This window comes from Sus scrofa, chromosome 2 (genome assembly GCF_054392235.1).
Source record: "Sus scrofa isolate SSC_HxYL_T2T_F1_AM1 chromosome 2, Sscrofa_HxYL_maternal_Yorkshire_Landrace_v2.0, whole genome shotgun sequence".
Lineage (NCBI taxonomy): Eukaryota > Metazoa > Chordata > Mammalia > Artiodactyla > Suidae > Sus > Sus scrofa.
The window spans coordinates 154,974,428-154,994,492 of record NC_139384.1 but is presented as its reverse complement, the minus strand read 5'-3'; the positions used below and the strand labels follow the sequence as shown (position 1 = coordinate 154,994,492).

Sequence of the window (20,065 nt, the reverse complement as noted above, 5' to 3'; positions counted from 1 at the left end):
AAGGGGCAGCCATCGCCCCCTGACCCTTTTCCTCCTGTCTAAGGTCAGGCGTGCAGAGAGCCAAGTCTGGGCAGGCCCTCGGAGGAACGTTGAAAGGAACTGCCCAGCATCATGCTTGCACAGAAATAGCCTCTGGTTTCGGATAATGACGATGTTACTGATAATAACAGCAGAGGGCAACATTTAATGACCACTTAGACTCCTGGGCACCACTGATTTAAGAATTTCTATTCTAATCCCATTTGATCCTCTCAACAAGCCAATGATGTAGGCAGTAAAACAATCCTCATTTGACAGATGAAGAAACTGAAGAAGGCTGGGAGCTCCCGTCATGGGTCAGTCACTGACAAATCTGATGAGCATCCATGAGGATGCAGGTTCGATCCCTGGCCTCGCTCAGTGGGTCAAGGATCCGGCGTTGCTGTGAGCTATGGTGTAGGCCGGCAGCTGCAGCTCCGATTCGTTCCCTAACCTGGGAACCTCCACATGCCACGGGTGCAGCCCTAAAAAGCAAGAAAGGAAAGAAAGAAAGAAAGAAACTGCAGCCTGGAGAAATTAATTCCCCAAGGTCACACACTGAGGAAGCCATGAAGCTGGGATTCCAACCCACGTGTGTCATAAAACTCCAGAGCCAAGCTTCTTAACCACGATTCCACAGTCTCTGCCCTGTGGCCAAGAGGAGTTTGAAACCTCTGCTACACCTCACAGGCTGAATGGGAGCTGCACGTTCTGAACACGGGTCAGGGTTGGGGGCGGGGGAGGAACGGTCTGGAGTAACCACAGGTTCGCACTTGGAATGAAGCCTCAGCTTCCCCAACTACAAATGGGGACAAAACTACAACTACAAAAGAGCCTTGAAGGGCTCTTTCAAAGCTCAAATAACATCATGTGTGTCAAACACTGAACACACGGCCTGACACGCAGTGTGCGCTCATGCTGGGGCTTCAAACGTCATCACTCAGCAGGGGCCTGCACGTGGTGGCAGGGAGGGAACCTTTCAGTCTCTGTCACCACAACCCCGTGCACTCAGCTTTGAGAGTTAAAGATGCCACCAGGCACCTGCTCGCGCCTCCCCAACTGGGATGCCAAGGCGCAGCAGGCACCTGCCAGGCGCTGGCCTGCTCTCTCCCCAGGGCTCACGCCACGGAGGTGACCGGGATGAGAGGCCACAGCAAAGTCACACACTGGCTGCATCTGGCCGTCTCCAGTCGGCTGAGAGGGAGGATGGATTTGTCAAGCGTCACTGAGCACCAGCAGAAAGGCTTCTGACTGTCCAGGTGAGTCTGAGGAGCGCCATCGCCAGCCATGTCCTTGGGGGGTGGGGTGTCACCCAACCAAAGGGCCGGGAACCCAAGGAATGGAATCGCTGAAAAAGCAGCCCGCTCCTTCTCCTTCCTCTCCTGGCGGCCCGTGCACACAGCTCGCAGGGAAAAGCGGAGGGCAGTGTCAGCACTGGGGGGGAGACAGCATGATGCCACCTCGCATGATGGGGCTCAGGACATGAACATGGAGGGACAGAAACGTGCCTTGGCGGGGGGGAGAGAAAGGGGCCCAGAAGGGCTGGGGTTGGTGGGCAGGCAGGCGAGGCGGGGTGCACCTGCGTCCACCAGCCCTGCCCTGGCAGGTGCGGGGAGGCTGGAGGGAAGGAGCACTCAGCTGATGGCCTCGTGGGCAGCACACGGGGGCCAGGCCACCATGCCCACTAATGCTGCCATCCTGCTCGGGTTTAGGAAGGGAAATGTTCAATTTATAAGCCACCGACCGGTGCAGACCGGGCAGCCGCTGGATGGCTCTGATCCCACGGGGATCCTGGTTACCAGTGGCTGCCTCCTCTGGCCACCCAACTGTGGGTGTTCTCACAGCCAAAGGCAAAAGAAAAGCCTGTTTCCTGCCCTTTGTGGCTTTCCCGAGGCTGCTGGACATTTAGTGAGGGCGGAAGGCTTCAGAAGATTTTAAAGACAGGGACCCAGGCGATCCCATCAAGACTTCCCCTGCGAGCTTCAAGACGCAACCTCCCTTTCTGGTTTCCGGATAAAGGGCAGCGGAGGCGCAGAGATGAAGAGAACGTAGGAACAAGAGGCGCCAACAGCAAAGGTAACGACACCCTCCTGGGCCTCAATCTTATCCTCAGGAAACAAGAACAGCCCTCATTCCGCTCCACCGGGGAGTCTGAGCTGAATAATGGCTGAAAGACGAGCGAATGGAAGGGAAACGACACCGACAGCAGCTTTTGCTGTGTCACCAAAGGCCCAAGGGAGCAGTGGGCCATGTCACGGTTCCACACCTGGGAAGCTCGGGTCGCTGAAATGTGCCACGCTGGCTCTCCTAGCATCACGCGTGACGTGGGAGGAGCCACTGATGGTTCTGAGGAGCGAGGCTCACGAAGAAGGAGCACGGAGTGGCCCCTCGATGGCAAGGAGCCGGGTGGCTTAGGGACTGGAGGCTGATGACGAGACTCCGGCCGCAGGGGGAGGGCCACGTAAAGGCAAAGGCAGGGCACAGCAAAGGCTTCATGCCCATCAAGAACAGAGGGAGAAATGCCCTTGGCAACCAGGCAGACTCCGGTTTGAACATGAGCTCCACTACTTCGCAGCTCTGGTACCTTGACTTCCTGAAGCCCACTGGCTCAGCTGCAGACTCGTGAAACGCATTTCTGCCAAGGGCACCCGTCCCTGTCCCACACTCCTGTGGCCGGCCATGGCTCACGCTGTCTGCAGTAGACAAACATTTAGAAACCCATCCTTGTATTTCACTGAGGGTTAACACACGAACAGTTCACGGGGCAACTTCGGCTTTGCCTGTTCTGGAAATAAAACCACCCCCTCACTTTCCACACTGTCCATGGCTGCTTTCACATCCTCAGGCAGAGTTCCCTGGGGCCGCAAAACCCAAAATCTGGCCCTTTCCTGAAAAAGCTGACCTCTGTGCTAAGCGGTAACATTTAGAAAACCGGAGCGGAGGTGGGGGGTATGTTTACTCGTGTTCCCCCCAATATACATGATATAAGTACATAAATCTAAACGGCAATTTAAAACGTTCGTCTGGACCCATCCAAAATGCAATGCGCACACCCCACTCTGAGCACTGCGGTCCTGAGGATTTGATGAACTAACCAAAGGCGACAAGCCCGGAACCGCAGGGGTTGCAGGCTGCTGCCTTCTGCTCTCCTGTCCCCTCGGAGGCAGTCCTGCCAACCCAGCGAGCTCTCTCCTCTCCACACCTGAAAGGGGAGGGGCTGGCGTGACCAGATCACGAGGACAGTAAGAAGCACAGTAACGAGGCGCCTGTTCGCTCCCCCGCCACATGCTGGGCTCTAATCCTCACGTCAAGGCTCTCAGGGAGGGGCTCTGATTTATCCCCACTTTACAGATAAGGAAACAGAGGCTTGCAGGCCCAGCTCTGAGCCACGGTCCCACGGCCGGCGGGCCTGGAGGGTCACCCACACGGCTCTCCCGGTCCAGCCGGCAGGACCCACGCTCGGGAAATGACCTGCAATTCAGTCAAAGACGGGCACCCAAGGATGCTCAGCCTGACGGTGCTCCCTAAAGCAAAAGTCTGGCAAGGACATTCGAGACCAATGACAGGAGCTGGTTCAACACACCAGGATAGACTCTTAGGACAACGCCCAACCATCATTACACATGGCATTTAGAAACCATTTTCGCCTTCTAGAAAAATCTGTGTACCTTTTCATTAATTATTTATTTATGTGGGCCACACGCGCAGCATGCAGAAGTTCCCAAGCCAGCAATCCAACCTGGGCCACAGACGTGACCAGAGCCATAGCAGTGACAACGCCAGATCCTTCATCTGCTGAGCTACAAGGGGACTCTTCATGTAAATTTTTACAAGCAGAATGCCAACAAGGATATTCAGTATAAGGCCAGTTAAGTCAAACTGACAAAATACACATGAGACATCACGAGAAAAAGGCAAAGGAAGAAATATCTCCGGGATGATATTACAGTTTAGTTTTATTGGATTTTTGAAATCCACTGCTGTATTCTCTTAATATTCCACAGTGAGTTCATTTTTTTTTTTTTTTTTTAAGGGCCACACTGGTGGCAGATGGAGGTTCCCAGGCTAGGGGTCGAACTGGAGCTGTAGCTTCCAGCCTACACCACAGCCACAGCAACGCCAGGCCCGAGCCAGGTCTGTGACAGACACCACAGCTCACGGCAATGCCAGATCCTTAACCCACTGAGTGTGGCCAGGGATCAAACCCACATCCGCAAGGACACTAGTCGGATTCGCTTCCACTGTGCCACGACGGCAACTCCCAAATTATTTTTATAATAAGCAAAAATACAAGCTGTTCAACCTTCTTAGGAATGAGGTTCATTTCACGTCTACACCCTGCAGATAACCAGATCCTAGTTCCAACTTTGCAAGTCTTTCTCCGGTCACTGCTCTTCTTCCTGCCTCCGGTGTGAATGACGAGCGGGCACCTGTGGTGGGTTCTTGAGCATTCTATGGATGCAAAGGATTCTTGGGTTAAAGACAAACTGGGAGGGACGAAGGGACGTTGACTGGGAAGCAAAGAGGCGGGCACCTGAGGAAGTCCAGCTGGAAACCCATCCAGCTCGGCTGTGGGCACCTGTCTGTAGCCTAGTGCATCCACAGACAGTGTAGAGATTACACACCCACACGCAAGGGATGGGCCATCTGTCTATCACCTCCCAGGGGTCTCAATTTACTCCAGAAAGCAGAGGCACATGTTGCGCTGGTGGGTGTCCTCGGCCCTCAGTGCTCGTGTCACCCAGGGCCACGGGTCCTTAAGAATTCCAAGAGGTATTAACTGAATGAAGCCTGGCCTCCGGCAATTAAGTCTAGTGAAAGGCTGAGGTCAGAACACACAGCAACACGTCCAACAAGAATGGGAAGCAGAAAAAAGGGCTGTGATGTCCCTTTGAAGAGCCAGCTGGGGCGGGAAGTCCCAAGAAGGCCACTTTAGGGCACCTCGAGCTTGGTCCTCAGAAATGACCCGACTGACCAATGACTGGAGCGAACACTCCCATTACGGAAAGCACGAGAAGCCAAGATTAGATCGCCTCTCTCTGCCCAGTCTGCCAGCCTCCACACAGCTGGCAGAGCAGCGGGAGAGCAGCCTTTCTGTAAACAAGCTAATCTTTTTAGAGCTAAGTAGGCAGAGACGTTTATCATTTAAAACTTCAAACCTGGTAAAGCGAAAGTCACAAAGAAAAGCCTGCCTTTCCCCTGCTCTCTAGCGCTGGACTGTGTATCCTCTCTAACAAGGTCCCGAGTTTCCAGCTGCCCTCAGGTGGGACTACAGCACAAGAGCGGCCTGGGCTGAGGACAGGCCCCTCCTGGCTCCCCCTCCTGCTTCTGACTCATTTCAAAATGAGAATGCGCCCATTCGCATAACGCCTTTGGGGAGCAAATCTCACACCTGCAGCCAAACATAAAGCCGGGAACAGGACGCACAGACTCGAGATCTGCATTAAGGTGGCAAAGGGTAAGATGGGAAGAGGAGGGGTTCCTGCCCAGGCAGAGTCTCATTCTTTTTATTATTTCTTAATTTTAATTTAATTTAATTTTTTGTCTTTTTTGCCTTTTCTTGAGCTGCTCCCGTGGCATATGGAGGTTCCCAGGCTAGGGGTCGAATCAGAGCTGTAGCCACCAGCCTACGCCAGAGCCACAGCAACGCAGGATCCGAGCTGCATCTGCACCCTACACCACAGCTCACAGCAACGCCAGATCCTTAACCCACTGAGCGAGGCCAGGGATCGAACCCGCAACCTCATGGTTCCGAGTCGGATTCGTTAACCATTGCGCCACAACAGAACTCCTTGTTCTTTTTAACAAGAGAGGGAAAACCAATGACCATCGTTTTGCCGTCTCCGTGACTGACACAGGAGAGATCGCCTGCTCAGTAGAAAAGCTTCGGGAGCAACAAAGCAGACTTCCTTCCTCTCCGCTACCCAAACTCCCATCTCGGCCTTCGCTCCACTGCTGGGTAAGAATCTGACCAACCAGAGAAAACTCAGCATCACTGTATGTTGCTGACAATCCAGGAACAAATCTAGGGAAGGTTCCTGAGGGCAGAATCCACGGTCAAGAGGGCCATTGCAGGACTGGCAAAAACAGCAGACTGGTTTTTGAATTGCGTACTTAGGGATTAACGCAACCAAGAACACAGAAGAGCCTCTCGGCAGAAAACCAAAACTCTAATAAAGGTGTGATGAGACGGAAGGGCATTCCAAGCCCTTGGAGGAGGTGAGTGAGGAGTCCACAGGTGTCCATGTTCCACAGGTGAGTCTGTACAGTTCGGTGCAATCCTACGTGAAAAATTGAAGTTTTTGAGACACGTCTCAAACTTACTTTATAGAGATGGGTAAAGGTCCATAAGCAGCTACGTCAGCCCTTAAGGGGAATCAACAGAGGAAACCAATGACCAGATATTAAGACTCACCCCAAAGTCATCATATTAAAACTAGAGAGGTATGATCACAAGAACTGACAGACCAAGGGCATAAAGAACTCAGGGGCGGAGCTCACACATGCAAACCTAGCACACACTACAGCCGCTATCACAGGTCACAGAGGGGGAGAAATGGCCGTTTCCAAGATGTTATTGGGAAAACCGGCTTTCCACGTGGATAAAAATAAAGCTGAATCTTCATGAAACACCATATATGGTGGTAGGTATCAGATGGATTCGAAACCTACCTGTGAAAGACAAAAATCATGAAGCCAACCAAAGAAAATGTGGGTGCAGAGCTTTGTGCCATGGGTCAGACCAAGAGGCCTTCTTTAAAACACAGCTCGACGATCATAAACCAGCCGGGGAAATGTTTTCGAAGATATAAAAAGGCTTTATGATCAAGGGAGGAAGGAGGTCACATATACTATTGTCAGATGGCAACACGGAAACATCTATTTAAAATAGCTGCAACTAACAAGGAATGAATCTCTAGAGCACAAGGAACTTTACAAATCGGCAATGAAGAAGAGGTAACAGGCAAGAGCAAAATGGGCAAAGGACACAAAGAGGCAGAAAATAGAAGCGGACACCCAGTAAACAGGCCTATGAAGAGATATTTAAACTCACTGATTATCAGAGAACTACAAATCAAGACAAGCATGAGCTATCCTTTTCTACCTACTAGACTGGCAAAAAAAAAGAGAGAGAGTTGGATAATGGCCAGAGTTAGCAGGAAGGGGGAACTCTTCCCGTGGGGCTGGAGGCCCACGGAGAGACGGCTCTAGGTCACGACCTGAGCACCTTCCCTCCAACGAAGCGGACACTACTCTCCTCCAGGGTAAACCCCGACAATACCGCAGCGACATCTGCGCCCATGTCCCCCTCTGTGAGAACCTCCAGGGAAACACAACAAGGACTACAACCATTTACACGACAGAAAACCCCAGGTAGGACAGAATAATGTAAATCAACGATAATCAAAGAATTAACAAAACAAAACAAAAACAAAAACAAAAACCCACACAGGTAGGAGTTCCTGTTGTGGATCACGGGTTAAGAATCCATGTCTGTGAGGATGTGGGGTCAATCCCTGGCCTTGCTCAGTGGGTTAAGGAGCTGGCATTGCCGTGAGCTGTGGGGTAGGTCGCAGATGTGGCTTGGATTCGGTGTGGCTGTGGCTGTGGTGTAGGCTGGAAGCTGCAGCTCCGATTCAGACCCCTAGCCTAGGAACTTCCATATGCTGCAGGTGCAGCCATGAACAAAATGAAACAAACAAACAAACAACAACAACAACAACAAAACACCCCACAAGTACATGAAAGACATGAATTGCACAAGAGTACACGTTAAAAGTACACAATAGAACGGTGGACTGCGGGAGGACAGGAATAGGAGTTGGGAAAAGAACTAAAAGAGAAGTGAGTGAGTGACTTAAGGGAGGAGCCTGTGAGGATCCCGTGCCACAAGCCAGGGAGCAAGACTAATTCTCTCTCTCTGGACCCGAGATCCAAAGAGAAGAGAGAAGAAAGCAAAGGGGAGAAAAGTCTCTGCAAAGAAATGTGCATGCATTTATCTGCTGTCATCCCCTCCTTGGCAACTGGGCCATTTGGAAAACACCAGCAGCTGCCAGCCATTAATTATGGCCCTGCCTGACATCCCACAGGCACTGTATGCCCTGAGAGAAACTTCAAGATAAAAGCAACAAATTCAGAACTGTCCCCGAAGGAATTCCCTCCTGCTACCTGTCACTTCAAAATATGCTGGTTCTGTGGTGAAATGCTGGCATTTGAGTTCTCACCAAACCATTTTCCAGAAAGGAAAAGGCCCAACATTTGGAATCTGGCTCTTAAAAGGTAACAGCACAGCATCCCACGTTTAAATTCATATCCTATAGACTTCTTACCTTTAAGTGTTTCAATTGCCTCATACACAGCTGCAAAACCACCAGAGCCTGGGCAACAGCGCCACCTGTGGCGGAGGAGCGCCACTGCGTGGGGTGCGGTGAAACTCACGTCACCTCGGCAGGAATTGGAAAGGGAACGGGCTTGGCAGCAGAGGGGAAACGAAGCTAAGGCTCGTGTGATGTCAAAAGAAGTCCTAACCCTAACCCTAACCGGAGCACTTCTCTGGTGTAGCCAGCTTGGAAATCAGTGAACAGAGCAGTTTCTAGAACAAGAGCACCCTAGAAAAATAATTTTTCTAAACTACTCCTGGAAAAGTGACCGGTATGTTTAACCCATCTGTCCTCTCCCGCTTCCCAAATGAAAAGGTGAGCAGCTGAAGAATCAGTAGAGACTCAAGGCAGCCAACTCTGTCCCCTGTGAATAACAATGGCAAGAGCCACATGCTGCACGCGCCTTGTTTCCACAAACGGAACCTTCTGTGTTGTTCTTTTCCTAGGGAGGTAGAATATCCCTGTGGTTAACAGCAGAGTTAAATTAGAGCCAGGCAGAACTCAGATTAAATCACATCTCCTGCATTGACCAATCTCAATTTCCTAATCTACAAAGTAGGTCAAAAGCACCTCGCAGAGCAGTGCAAAAGCATCAGAGGAGCTAATGTGCATAAAAACCCTGAAACACAGTGAGGAGCCGGTAAGCGCTATCCATGAACAGCTATTACTGTAAAATACACTCGCTGTTGACAATGCAAAGCATAGAGAAATATTTCAAGGTGAAGGTCGGTGTCTCCCAGCAATCTACCCCCTGTGCTGATTAAGACTTTGACGAGGAAGCGTCTCCAGGACTGTGCCTCTCAATGTCTCTAGACAAGGCAAGTCATTTATTTTTATCCACACATGGTTCCACCACCTGAGTTTTAAAAACGTAAGGGAACAATATACGGAGGGCACCGTTTTGGCAAATATACCAAGATCTCGCCTGTTCTTTTTAGAGGGTCCATAGTGCTCTCTGCTATTTGTCATCAGTGTCTTATTAACCATTTAGACTGTCTCCGATTCTTTGCTATCGTGACCGATGCGCCAATGAACTTCTTTACAGAAATGTCTTTGCATTCCCATCTATCCTTCAGGACAAACTGCTGGGTCAAAGGATATTTACTTTTGAAAGGCTTTTAATACATAGTCCCCAGATACTTAATACATATTACGATATGGTAAAACCAGCTGGCATGCCCACCAGCAGAAGCACGGTCATCTTTTAAATCTACCGGTATGTATCTCAAGGAGGGAGAAGCAGATTCATAACGTCAAAAGTTACAGGCAAGGAGTTCCCGTCGTGGCACAGTGGTTAACGAATCTGACTAGGAACCATGAGGTTTCAGGTTCGATCCCTGGCCTTGCTCAGTGGGTTAAGGATCCAGCATTGCCGTGAGCTGTGGTGTAGGTGGCAGACGCGGCTCGGATCAGCGTTGCTGTGGCTCTGGTGTAGGTCGGCAGCTACAGCTCCTATTAGACCTCTAGCCTGGGAACCTCCATATGCCGCGGGAGCGGCCCTAGAAAAGGCAAAAAAAAAGTTACAGGCAAGCTTCAGGTCTGGGCAGGGGGTCTCCTTCGATGTGTCCCTGCCCCTCCCAGTTCCTAGGTCCTTTATTATAGAAATGTGTCCCAGAGCAGGGCAGGGCAGGGCGTGGGCCTCTGTCCTCTCTTGTCCTGGTGGGTCCCGTGATGTCCCTTCTGTAATTCCATCTCCTGAGTCCTCTCGAAACCCTCAGTCGAGGTGTGCTGTCTTGCCCCAGGTGGGCTGAAGCTAGGCCACTTTGATGCGCTCTTTCCTGGGACTCTCAGAGAAGTGAGGCAAGGACTGACAAACTGTTTAAAAGCTTTCTCATCCTGCTTCTATTATCCAGAAGGCCCTTCCCCACTGGTCCCCGGGTCTCCAGAACTGGTCTGATTTCAAGCCTTGGTTCTTCCACTCTTCCCACCTTACTGCGGGTGGCGCTGCAGAGTTCTCTGCCCTTTCATTATTATTACTATTGTTTATGCGATTGTTATTTTAGGTCAAGTTAGCCCCGTATCAGATGGGCTTTCCGAAACAGGCCCATCTGAAACGGGGGAGGAAGGACTTGTTTCCTTGAATATTTACTTGAAAAATTCTCCCTGGTTCAACGCGTGCGGGAAAAACAGAAGCAACAAAGAAACATGTTTTTCTTCTCCGAAAGGCCTCTTGGCCTACCAATAACGACCTTTCCAAATTACTTAACATTTTACATAAAGATTCTGTAACATCTGTATTTTGGAAAGCATGAAAGAAGGGAAATGTCTGTCTCCAAGTGGATTTCGCATCGACATAAACAGCTCATCCTTTTCTCTGGTCCACATGGAGCGGCACTGAGCTTCCGGATACTGCTGCAATTCAGGGTAGGGCTATCTTGGACTTTTCCTCCAAGTGGATTTTACAAAGCAAATCTGAGGCACAGGGACACAATTTCCTTCCTACGCTGGTAGCAACAAGGCAGGAATTTGTTTTTTCTCCTGCTCACCAAGGAGACCATCAGCCCAGTTTCATGTTCACCCCATCATCGTTACAAGGTTGCAGGTGCCCTTGGACGTCGTGCTTAACCAGAGCGCTCAGAGCCAGAAGCAGGGGAGCTGTGCCTGCTCGAGAGGCTGCCCAGGTCACTCCCGTCAGAGAGGAATATCATCAGTGTGCACTGTCTCTGCTCTTAGCTCTCCAAGAGGCAACAGGATCCCAGGAGTAGGTACCAAGCCATCACTCAGACGGTTCTTGCCTCTCCAGTCCTCTGAGCAAGACCGCGCAGGAGGCAAAGCCAATTCTGGCTTCCTGCAGGACAGGGCTCTTGGGAACCTGGCTCTTATTGGATTAAGCAACGTTTAAGTGGTGACTGGAACGACATTCTTAAGACGACACAGGATTAACGGAGCTAATGTACCTCATTCTCTGGACAGCGTGAAGGGTTACGGGGTGCAAGATGTCATCACGGCCTTGCCGGTCAGGCTCACGGCAAGTCCTGGAGTCCCTGACACGGTAAGGCTGGCAGAAGCCGCTCAGGCTGCTCTGGGGGAAGGGGGCTGACCCAACAGGCCCATAGCACCTCCTGGTGGTCCTTCCCCAGAACAGCAGCTTCCCCAATCCCGCCCCCGCCCCCAGCTGTAGAAACAAATCTGAACAGCGTACTTACTGCCTTCGCTCTGACTGTCTCTGTTGGAGTTGTAGACCTGGAAAACAGAAAGACCTGTTTACTTGGGCGCATTTTCCTACCACTCTCCAGGTCCACTGGAGAAAACCACTCCTTCCCCCTCTTCCTAGCTTGTGCCTGAGGATAGAAGGCCACTTCTGGCCCCCACATGTAAATGCCATCACACCTAGTTCCTGCTATTTACTTCAGGTGTTCTTAAGTGTGTGCACATCAGAATCACCTCTGGAACTTTATGGTTAAAACAAAAACCTCATATTCCTCCTTCAAAAAAAACCCAAACTTATGTATGCATGGAAACTAAAAAGGAGAAAAAAAATTAATGTTACAAATCATTAAGCATTAACTGCGCACGCCAGGCAATGAGCTAAGCAATTCACATGAATTATCTCAAATTATCTATACAACAATTCTGTTGGGTAGGAGCTGTTATGATCACCGTTTTACAGATGGAGAATTGCAGGCTTCGAGAGGTTAACTAAGGTCTCCCAGCTGGTATGTGGCAAAGTCAGGACAAAGATACGTGAAAAACTGTCAAGTGTTAACACTGGGGATGGGACCAGACCGCTTTGTATTTTATATTCTTGTGTGAATTCAAATGCTATAAGGGTAATGCATTACTTCTATAGCAGACACCCCTGGAATGAGTCATGGAAATCAGAAAAGGGAAAGCGCCCCCAAATAAACCAGACAGTGACACTGGAAGAGTCGGCTTTTTCCCACAAAGCGTCAGATGGTAAGTATTTTTGTCTCTGTGGGCCGGCACGCAAAAGACAAATCGATGATATTATATGGGTATTTCTAAACCAAGAGGGGAGAAACACTTCCACAAATTTTTCTCGACAAAATTCAAAATAAAGTAGGTTTCGAAATTCAGGGGTAACTCTCAGAGCAGGTGCAGATCAGTCTTAGGGTTTCATGGCCCTCTTTTCAGAGACGCTTGGCTTGCTTCCTCCAGGGGTTAAAGGAAAAAGTTCTCAACCAAGAGGGGCCATCGAAATCACTTGCAGCATCTTTTTCCAAGGTGCATGATTTTTTGAAACGCAGGTCTACTCAGCAGAAGCACAGAATTTGTTTTTATATATAAAAGGTGGGTAACATGTAGCTTAAAGAGAGTTCAAAGTATTTCCTATGAAGTTGATTGCAGATGCTCATCTGTGAATACCATGCTTAGCTCGTGGCTACACGAAAGCAGGTGGTGAGCTGGATTTGGCCTGTGGGCTATAGTCTGCCAACCTCTGAGATGTGGGCATTATTAAAGAAGACGATAAACCCCCTGCTTTAGGGGGAAAAAAAATCATAGTGCCCAAATCTTTCTCTGGGGCTTATGATTCTGTAGGTATGAAAAGGCACAGCGTGACCCTGGTGGTCACTTTAAAAAACCTTGATATTCCAAGTGATTGTGATGGACACTCTTGGCCGGGAACCGCTTATTTAATCCCTAGAGCAACGCAGCCAAGTGGTTCTCAAAAGATCCCTAAGAGGGAGTTGAACCTGGTAGGAAATATGGCTGGGATGCCAGTCGAGAGCTGGGCAGGAGCTCCAGCTTGGCCCCCCAAGTGCCTGTGTCTCTGGGTTAAGTCTCTCACCTCTCTGGGTCTCTACTGCCCCATCTGCCCATTGAAGGGGTCAGCCAAGAACGCCTCTGAATTATCAAACAGCTAATTTGATAAATCACCTTCTAGTATTATCACTCACGTCCTAAAGACAACTATGGAGGCACACCGCCAGAGTTCCCACCGTGGCCCAGTGGGTTAAGGATCCAGCATTGCTTCTGTGGCAGCTCCGGTTTGAGCCCTGGCCTGGCGAGCAGGTTATGGATCCGACGTTGCCGCAGCTGTGGCAGAGGTGGCAGCTGTGGCTCGGATTCAGCCTCTGGCCTGAGAACTTGCAGATGCTGTGGGTGCATCCAAACAAACAAACAAACAAAAAAAGGCACACAGCCATTTACTGAAGGTCCGAAAGATGAGGACAGCAGGGGTTTCTGTACTTCAAGCAGACTGTCTGATGAATGAAAAGCCATCAGTTTATATGCACAAAAGTTCGAGAGATTAGGGGTCAAAAGACCATGAACCTGGCACCGGGCACGGCCTTTCGGAGGGAGGGAGGCAGGTGGCAGTGGCTCACAGCAGAGAAGGGTGGGGATGTGGATGGGGCAGAGACACAGGCAGTGGTACCATCTTGCAGGGTCTTGTGACCTGAGAGCAAAATGGGTAACCTCGTAATGGCTTTGGCCTAGGGGTCCACGGTCAGTGGCGGGCACTCAAACTGGATAGGGAGGGAAGGGAAGCGCAGAGGAAGAGGCCAAAGCGGGGCAAGGATTTTCTTCCTGCTCACTTCATTGCACCCATTAAATTCGAACACTCTATCCCAGGGACACCTGCTTCTCCTTCTAAATGGCAAAATCCAGCAGGAAGAGCAAAATACAGGGCTTGCAGCTCTCCTTCAGGAGGAGGTGGATTTGCACCAAATTACTTCCCTTTAATGTTTCCTGGGGCTCGGGAGGCCCCGGCCTGGAACACCCAGACATCCCCCAGATGGCAGAGGCATGATCAATGAGCCAAAGGCTCCGGGAACATGTGCCACCTGATCCCCCGAGGCCAGGCCATTAATCTCTGCCTGGTTTGGGTAAATGAGCCAAAGAGAATGAGTTTGAAATGAAGCTAACAAACCATGCGTTGCCAGGACTGTGTGACTACACGGCCCAACAAGGAAGGCGCCAGGGCTGGGAGCGGCCCCCCATCACGGCGGCCGGAGGGGGGGCGCAGGAACAGCACTAAGTGGGAACAGCTTCGCTTACTCAGCACTTAGCAAACCACACACAACATCATCACATCGTTTTAGTCACCGTATCGTCAGGTACGAGTGTTTCTCTCATTTTACAAAAGTGGAACCTGAGGCCCAGAGAGGTTCTATGGTTGTCTGAGGACACAGAGCTGGAAGGCGGGGTACTAATCTATTTGGCCACTACAGGATGTTCCCGTTGTCTTTTACTTTTCCAGGCAGCAGCAAATGCACCCAACTACCAAGATGTAAATACCTTTCATTCTGGCAGCAACACAGGGCATGCGAGTCACCCTTCAGAAATGGTCCGTCCGTTCTGGGGAAACCCTCTCAAGGTCTCACAGGTGCCCACTAGTGTCAGGTTCAGAGACAAAGGCAATTTCCTGAAATAAAAGGTCTCTTTGGTGTGGCTTCTGTCTCAGGACTGATAAAGAGAATCATCTCAGGTTGGGCTGCCTTCAAGTTCCCCTCTCAAGAGCCTTCATCTTGAAAGGATAAAACCCAACTCTCCAGGGTCCATTCAGTGGGACACGAGTCACTCAATGATGGCTCCTAGGACACGAGTCACTCAATGATGGCTCCTAGGAAGACTGAATCCATCAACACACCATCTCAACAACCCAACTTAAGTGCAAGTCCATCCATCCTGCTAAGCCAGAGCCCTGGAAGACCCGGCCTCGTGAAAGTCTCACGGCCCCCGGCCTTTACACAGAACCTTTTTTCTGTTCCTTTTTAGGGCCGCACCTGCAGCACATGGAACTTCCCAGAGAGGGCTTGAATTAGACCTGCAGCTGCCAGCCGATGCCACGGTCACACGAGATCCGAGTTGCATCTGCGATCTATGCCACAGCTTGTGTCAACGCTGGCTCCTAAATGCACTTCGAGGCCAAGGATCAAACCCACATCTTCTTGGATACCAGTCAGGCTCTTAACCCACCGAGCCACAACGGGAACTCCTACACAGTGCTTCAATGCAGCGATGGAGCAGTTTCTGCTGAATACTGTACTTGAGGATTTATGAAACACCCATGCTAACGAGTATTTGTTCTACAGCATATGCTTCTTGAGAACACAAATCGCACGTTGATTTTATTTTATCAGAGTCCATCTGAGATGATGAAATAATTACAACAGGAGTAATAAATTAATATAAACAATGAGGACAGACGCCTCATCATGTGTCAGACGCCATGCTGAGAACTCTACATGCCTTATCCTGCTCAGTCCTCACTCTGACCTAACTCTTCCCATCGTGCAGATGAGAAAACGAAGGCATTAGAGAGGGTGGGTCCCTGGCCGAGGGTAGGCAGCTGGAATCGGGCAGAATCCGGCAGAAACTCCTCTAGTCTGCCTCCAGACCCCGGCTCTCAAGCACTAGCCACATGACACAGAAGACACGATGCTGATAAAGGTGACGAGACGGCGCGGGCAGCTCGGGAACATGAGTCACGGCAAGAAAGAAGGCGCCGCGAGTCAGAGAGAAAAGGAAACTGGGAAGGGCCTTTTCCTGCCAGCCTCAAGGATTCACCACCAACCCGTGCGGCTAGCTGGCACCCAACACAGACATGACACTTCATGTTCTTGAAGCCAGAGGGCTGGATCCTCAAGAGAAACCCCAGGGCAGGAACGTGGGTCTCCGATACAAACCGCAGGGCACCGCAATGCCAAGAGTCCTCACCCAGAAGCTACGATGGGAGTACAATTTAATTCAATCAAAGGAGGGCGAGGGAAGCCTTCATAGGCTCTGCGCTGAGATGTGATTCTGCCATCAATTCTGTTCACTGCTGAGCCAATTCAATTTCCACGTCCCGAGAGAATGAGGAGAGAACGGAGTCATCTGTGTCCCCGGCATTTTTCTGCGGGTGGCCTTCATCACCATCCACCAGGCCTTACCAAGAAAGCACAGGCAGGAAATGTCTTTAAACTCAGAAATTAAAGGCATAAATAAAGCACTAATTAGACGACGCAATCTTGCTCTTCCCTCCGACACACACGGCTGTGTGAGCACGTGGTTATGTCACCCTTCGGATCAAAATCTGCACAAAATGAAGGTGGCGGAGAAAGAAACAGGTTCACAGGCAAGTTGACTGAAAGCTGTGGCTCCGATTTCAACTGCACTTGAAGTCACACCTAAGCTCTGTAACTCCCCAGAGGCCTCTTCCAAGCAGCCTGGACTATCTAAACCCTTCCCAGCTGACTGTCGCTGACGTGCCCGTGTGCAGAGACACAAAACAGAACTGCCCGAGCTGGCTTACACCATCAGCTGTCATTTTGTCCCCTCCTCTCCGTGTGACACAACAGATTCACCATCACGAGGACCTGCTCTTTTCAGCTGTCAGGGCTGACAGGTCTGTGTTTATCTGCTGCTTGCATTCAAAGTCCAGATCTGCCAGTTATTGGTTACACATTCCAACCACTTCACATCTCTAAACCTCAGTCTTACCACCTGTGGAATGGGGATATTAATAGCCCCTGCCTCTTAGGGTTGTTGGGAAAATTAAATAACAGCTATAAAACATCTGACACAGAGCACAGACTACAGATTTCACGCATGGCCCAGAGAGCATTCCGTAAGGATGGCCTTTGATCACCATCCGGCCCTCCCCCTCCTCCTTGTCCTCAATCCCATCCCCTACAAGATAAATGGCTAAAGGTGGGTGTGCGCTTTGAGGGATCCAGAGACACGAGCCTCATTAGCACTGTAATTTAACCAATGGAAACTAATTAAGGGCCTAAAGGAAAGGAGACAGCCTGAAGTCAACTGCAGAGCCATGGTTCTCGATTGTTTTTTAAACAGCAGTTAAATATACAAGTTACCACTCAGCACAATCACTTTTCCACCACTGATGATGTGCCAGGCTTCATACTCAGCATCTACATGAATTATCTCCTTTCATCCTAAAGCAGCTGGGTACTACCACTGCCTGCAGGTTCGATAACTTTCTAGAGGTTACAAAGCCAGCAAAGAGGCAGAGCCTTCTAGACGAGAGTCTGTACTCAGCCACGACTTCACACCCCGTCCCTACCCAGTCCCGCCTCCCAAAGGACAAAAACCTTGGCGATGAACAGAGAACTCAAAAGCAGCTACGCGGTAATTAAAATGGCAATGGTACAACCATTATGTAAGAACAGAATTTCCACCCAACTTAAACACAACAGTAATTCTACAAACTCCCAGTTAATACAAGGACCGCAGTAACTTATAAACCACAACCAGCCTGAGACACTTTAGGACGCCCCAAACCATCCTTCCCAAAGCTAGGAGCGCAGACGGGGAGAAGTGGCAGTGTTGCCAAGGACTGTGTGGCAGACAGATCTGTGAGCAGAGCGCCCCATTCGAACACTCAGCAATCCATCACACAGGCCAAACGTAGGGATTTTTAGTAACACCCTCGACAAGTAACTAGTAAGACACCCTTGGCCTGTGTAACACCAACCAATAATGAACACAAATGTTTGGATCAAAGAGACCCTCCCTCTCTTCCATGGTGGGCCACAGGCCACAGGGAGAAAAGCTTTCAAGAATGAACTGTTGGCGATACAAGACATGACACCATGAAAACTCCTAGAGGAGAACAGAGGCAAAACATTTTCTGACATAAATCCTGCCTGTGTTTTCTTAGGTCAGTCTCCCAAGGCAATAGGAATAAAAACAAAAATAAACAAATGGGACCTAATCAAACTTAGACGCTTTTGCATAGCAAAGAAAACCATAAACAAAACAGAAGGACAACCTACAGACCGGAGAAAATATTTCCAACTCCCAGTTGCAACTGAGGAGGGCTTAATTTTCAAAATATACAAAATAGCTCATCCAGCTTAATATTTAAAAAAACCAATAAAAATGTCTCTTTAGGTCTTGGGCAGAAGACCTAAATAGCTATTTCTCCAAAGAAAACATACAGATGGCCAACAGGCACATTAAAAGATGCTCAGTATCGCTAAGTATTAGAGAAATGCAAATCAAAACTAAAATGAGGTATAGCCTCTCACCAGTCAGAATGGACATCACCAAAAAGTCTCTAAACAATAAATTTTGGAGACGTGTGGAGAAAAGGGAACCCTCCTACATTAATGGTGGGAATGTAAACTGGTACAACCACCATGGAAAACAGTATGAAGATTCCTTAAAAAACTAAAAAGAGAGTTGCCGTATGATCCAGCAATCCCACTCCTGGACATACTATCACTGAATACCATCATTTGAAAAGATACACGCACCTCAGGGTTCACAGCAGCACTATCTACAATAGCCAAAATATGGAAGTGACCTAAATTTCCATCAACAGAGGAATAGATAAGGATATGGTATGCAAATACAATGGAATATTACTCAGCCAGGAAAAAGAATGAAACAATGCCATTTGCAGCCACATAGATGGACCTCAAGGTTATCATACTAAGTGAAGCAAGTCAGAGAAAGAAACACACCATATGCTGTCACTTACATGTAGAATTTAAAATACGATCCAAAGGAACTTATTTATAAAACAGAAACAGACTCACAGACATAGAGAACAGAATTATGGTTACCAAAGGGGAAAGGGGGTGGGGGAGGGATAAAATGGGAGTTTGGGATTAGCAGATGCAAACTATTATGTATAACATAGAGACACAACAAGGACTTACTATGTAGCACAGGGAACTATATTCAGTACCCTATAATAAACCATAATGAAGGAAAAAAGAAAAAAAAAAAGAATGAACTGTTTGAGTCTTAAGCCTGTGGGGATAAAACCAATCTGAAGAGCTTGGAGCAGATAAGGATGCGCCTTAACTCAAAGGGCCAGAGCTTGGGAGCTGTGCATTGGTTCCTCCTTCTCGCATTAGAAACATGCCTCTCATCACCACAGCCCAGGCGACTTCCTCCAGGGAACAATGTCAGGTGGCCACTACTGCTTTTCTAATTCTCACCTGGCAATGCGTCCTCGGGCTCGCCCACCCCATGGCTCCCGGTACAGCATTTACTGTCTCAGGGAGGTCTTTCGAAAGCGAAACCAATAAAAATATATCTGATGGCTCTTCCCTGTGACTTACTCCTGAACAAACATGAAGGCCTGGTTCTTGCCCTGCAGAATTACATGCAAAGAGGTTTAGTAACTGCAAGTGAGCAGGCCACTCAATACGCATCAACTTGGATGGACATTTTGTGAGCAGAGGAAGACAAGAGCGATGGAAAACTTTCTTTAAAAGTCCCCATGATGAAGCAATGAGGACAACGCACTGAAGCATCAGCCAGACAGAAAAAGGAAGCCGGATGTGTCATTGCTGGGTGAGCGTGTGTCATGCTTCCAAACAAGCGGCAGGTTCTCTAGGAATCTCCACCTTAGAGAAAAAGGGAAATACGCAATTCAGCTCCAATCATGAGCCAGAATGAAGCAGATTTACTTTATCCGGCTTAACGCGAGGCTACCAAAATCCCTCACACAGCCATTTACTTTCTGGGGTATTTTCACCATGGAATGTGAGCTCTACACCTGACCATGGACAGCAAGCGATGCTAAGAGTCCATGAGGTCACTAAGAGTCCATGGGTCACCAGAGAGGGGTAACTGCAGCTCACGGTGCTGAGCAACACCCTCCCCCGGCCCCTCCAGGCAACAGAGGCACCTCAACACAAAGCCATCTCCTGGAAAATGGCCCAGCACACGTGACCAGACGACTGCGCTCCCAAAGCCAACTGGCCAGTCTCTGGGGGCCCTGGAAGCCTTGCTGGCCATCA

At 49.5% G+C, this 20,065-nt stretch overlaps 1 protein-coding gene across 25 annotated transcripts in view; it reads right to left on the bottom strand.

The window, feature by feature from the left end:
* ARHGAP26 (Rho GTPase activating protein 26) overlaps window positions 1-20,065 on the bottom strand; it is a 457,576-nt gene that overhangs the window by 199,315 nt on the left and 238,196 nt on the right. For 23 of the 25 annotated variants that reach the window (XR_014838940.1, XM_021085446.2, XM_085014882.1 and 20 more), the window contains one exon: window positions 11,546-11,582. Coding sequence is in view for 23 of the 25 variants with exons in the window: in XM_021085446.2 (XP_020941105.2) it covers window positions 11,546-11,582 (37 nt within the window). In the remaining 2 variants the exon portion in view is untranslated. The other 2 variants (XR_014838941.1, XM_085014900.1) reach the window with 2 other exon arrangements.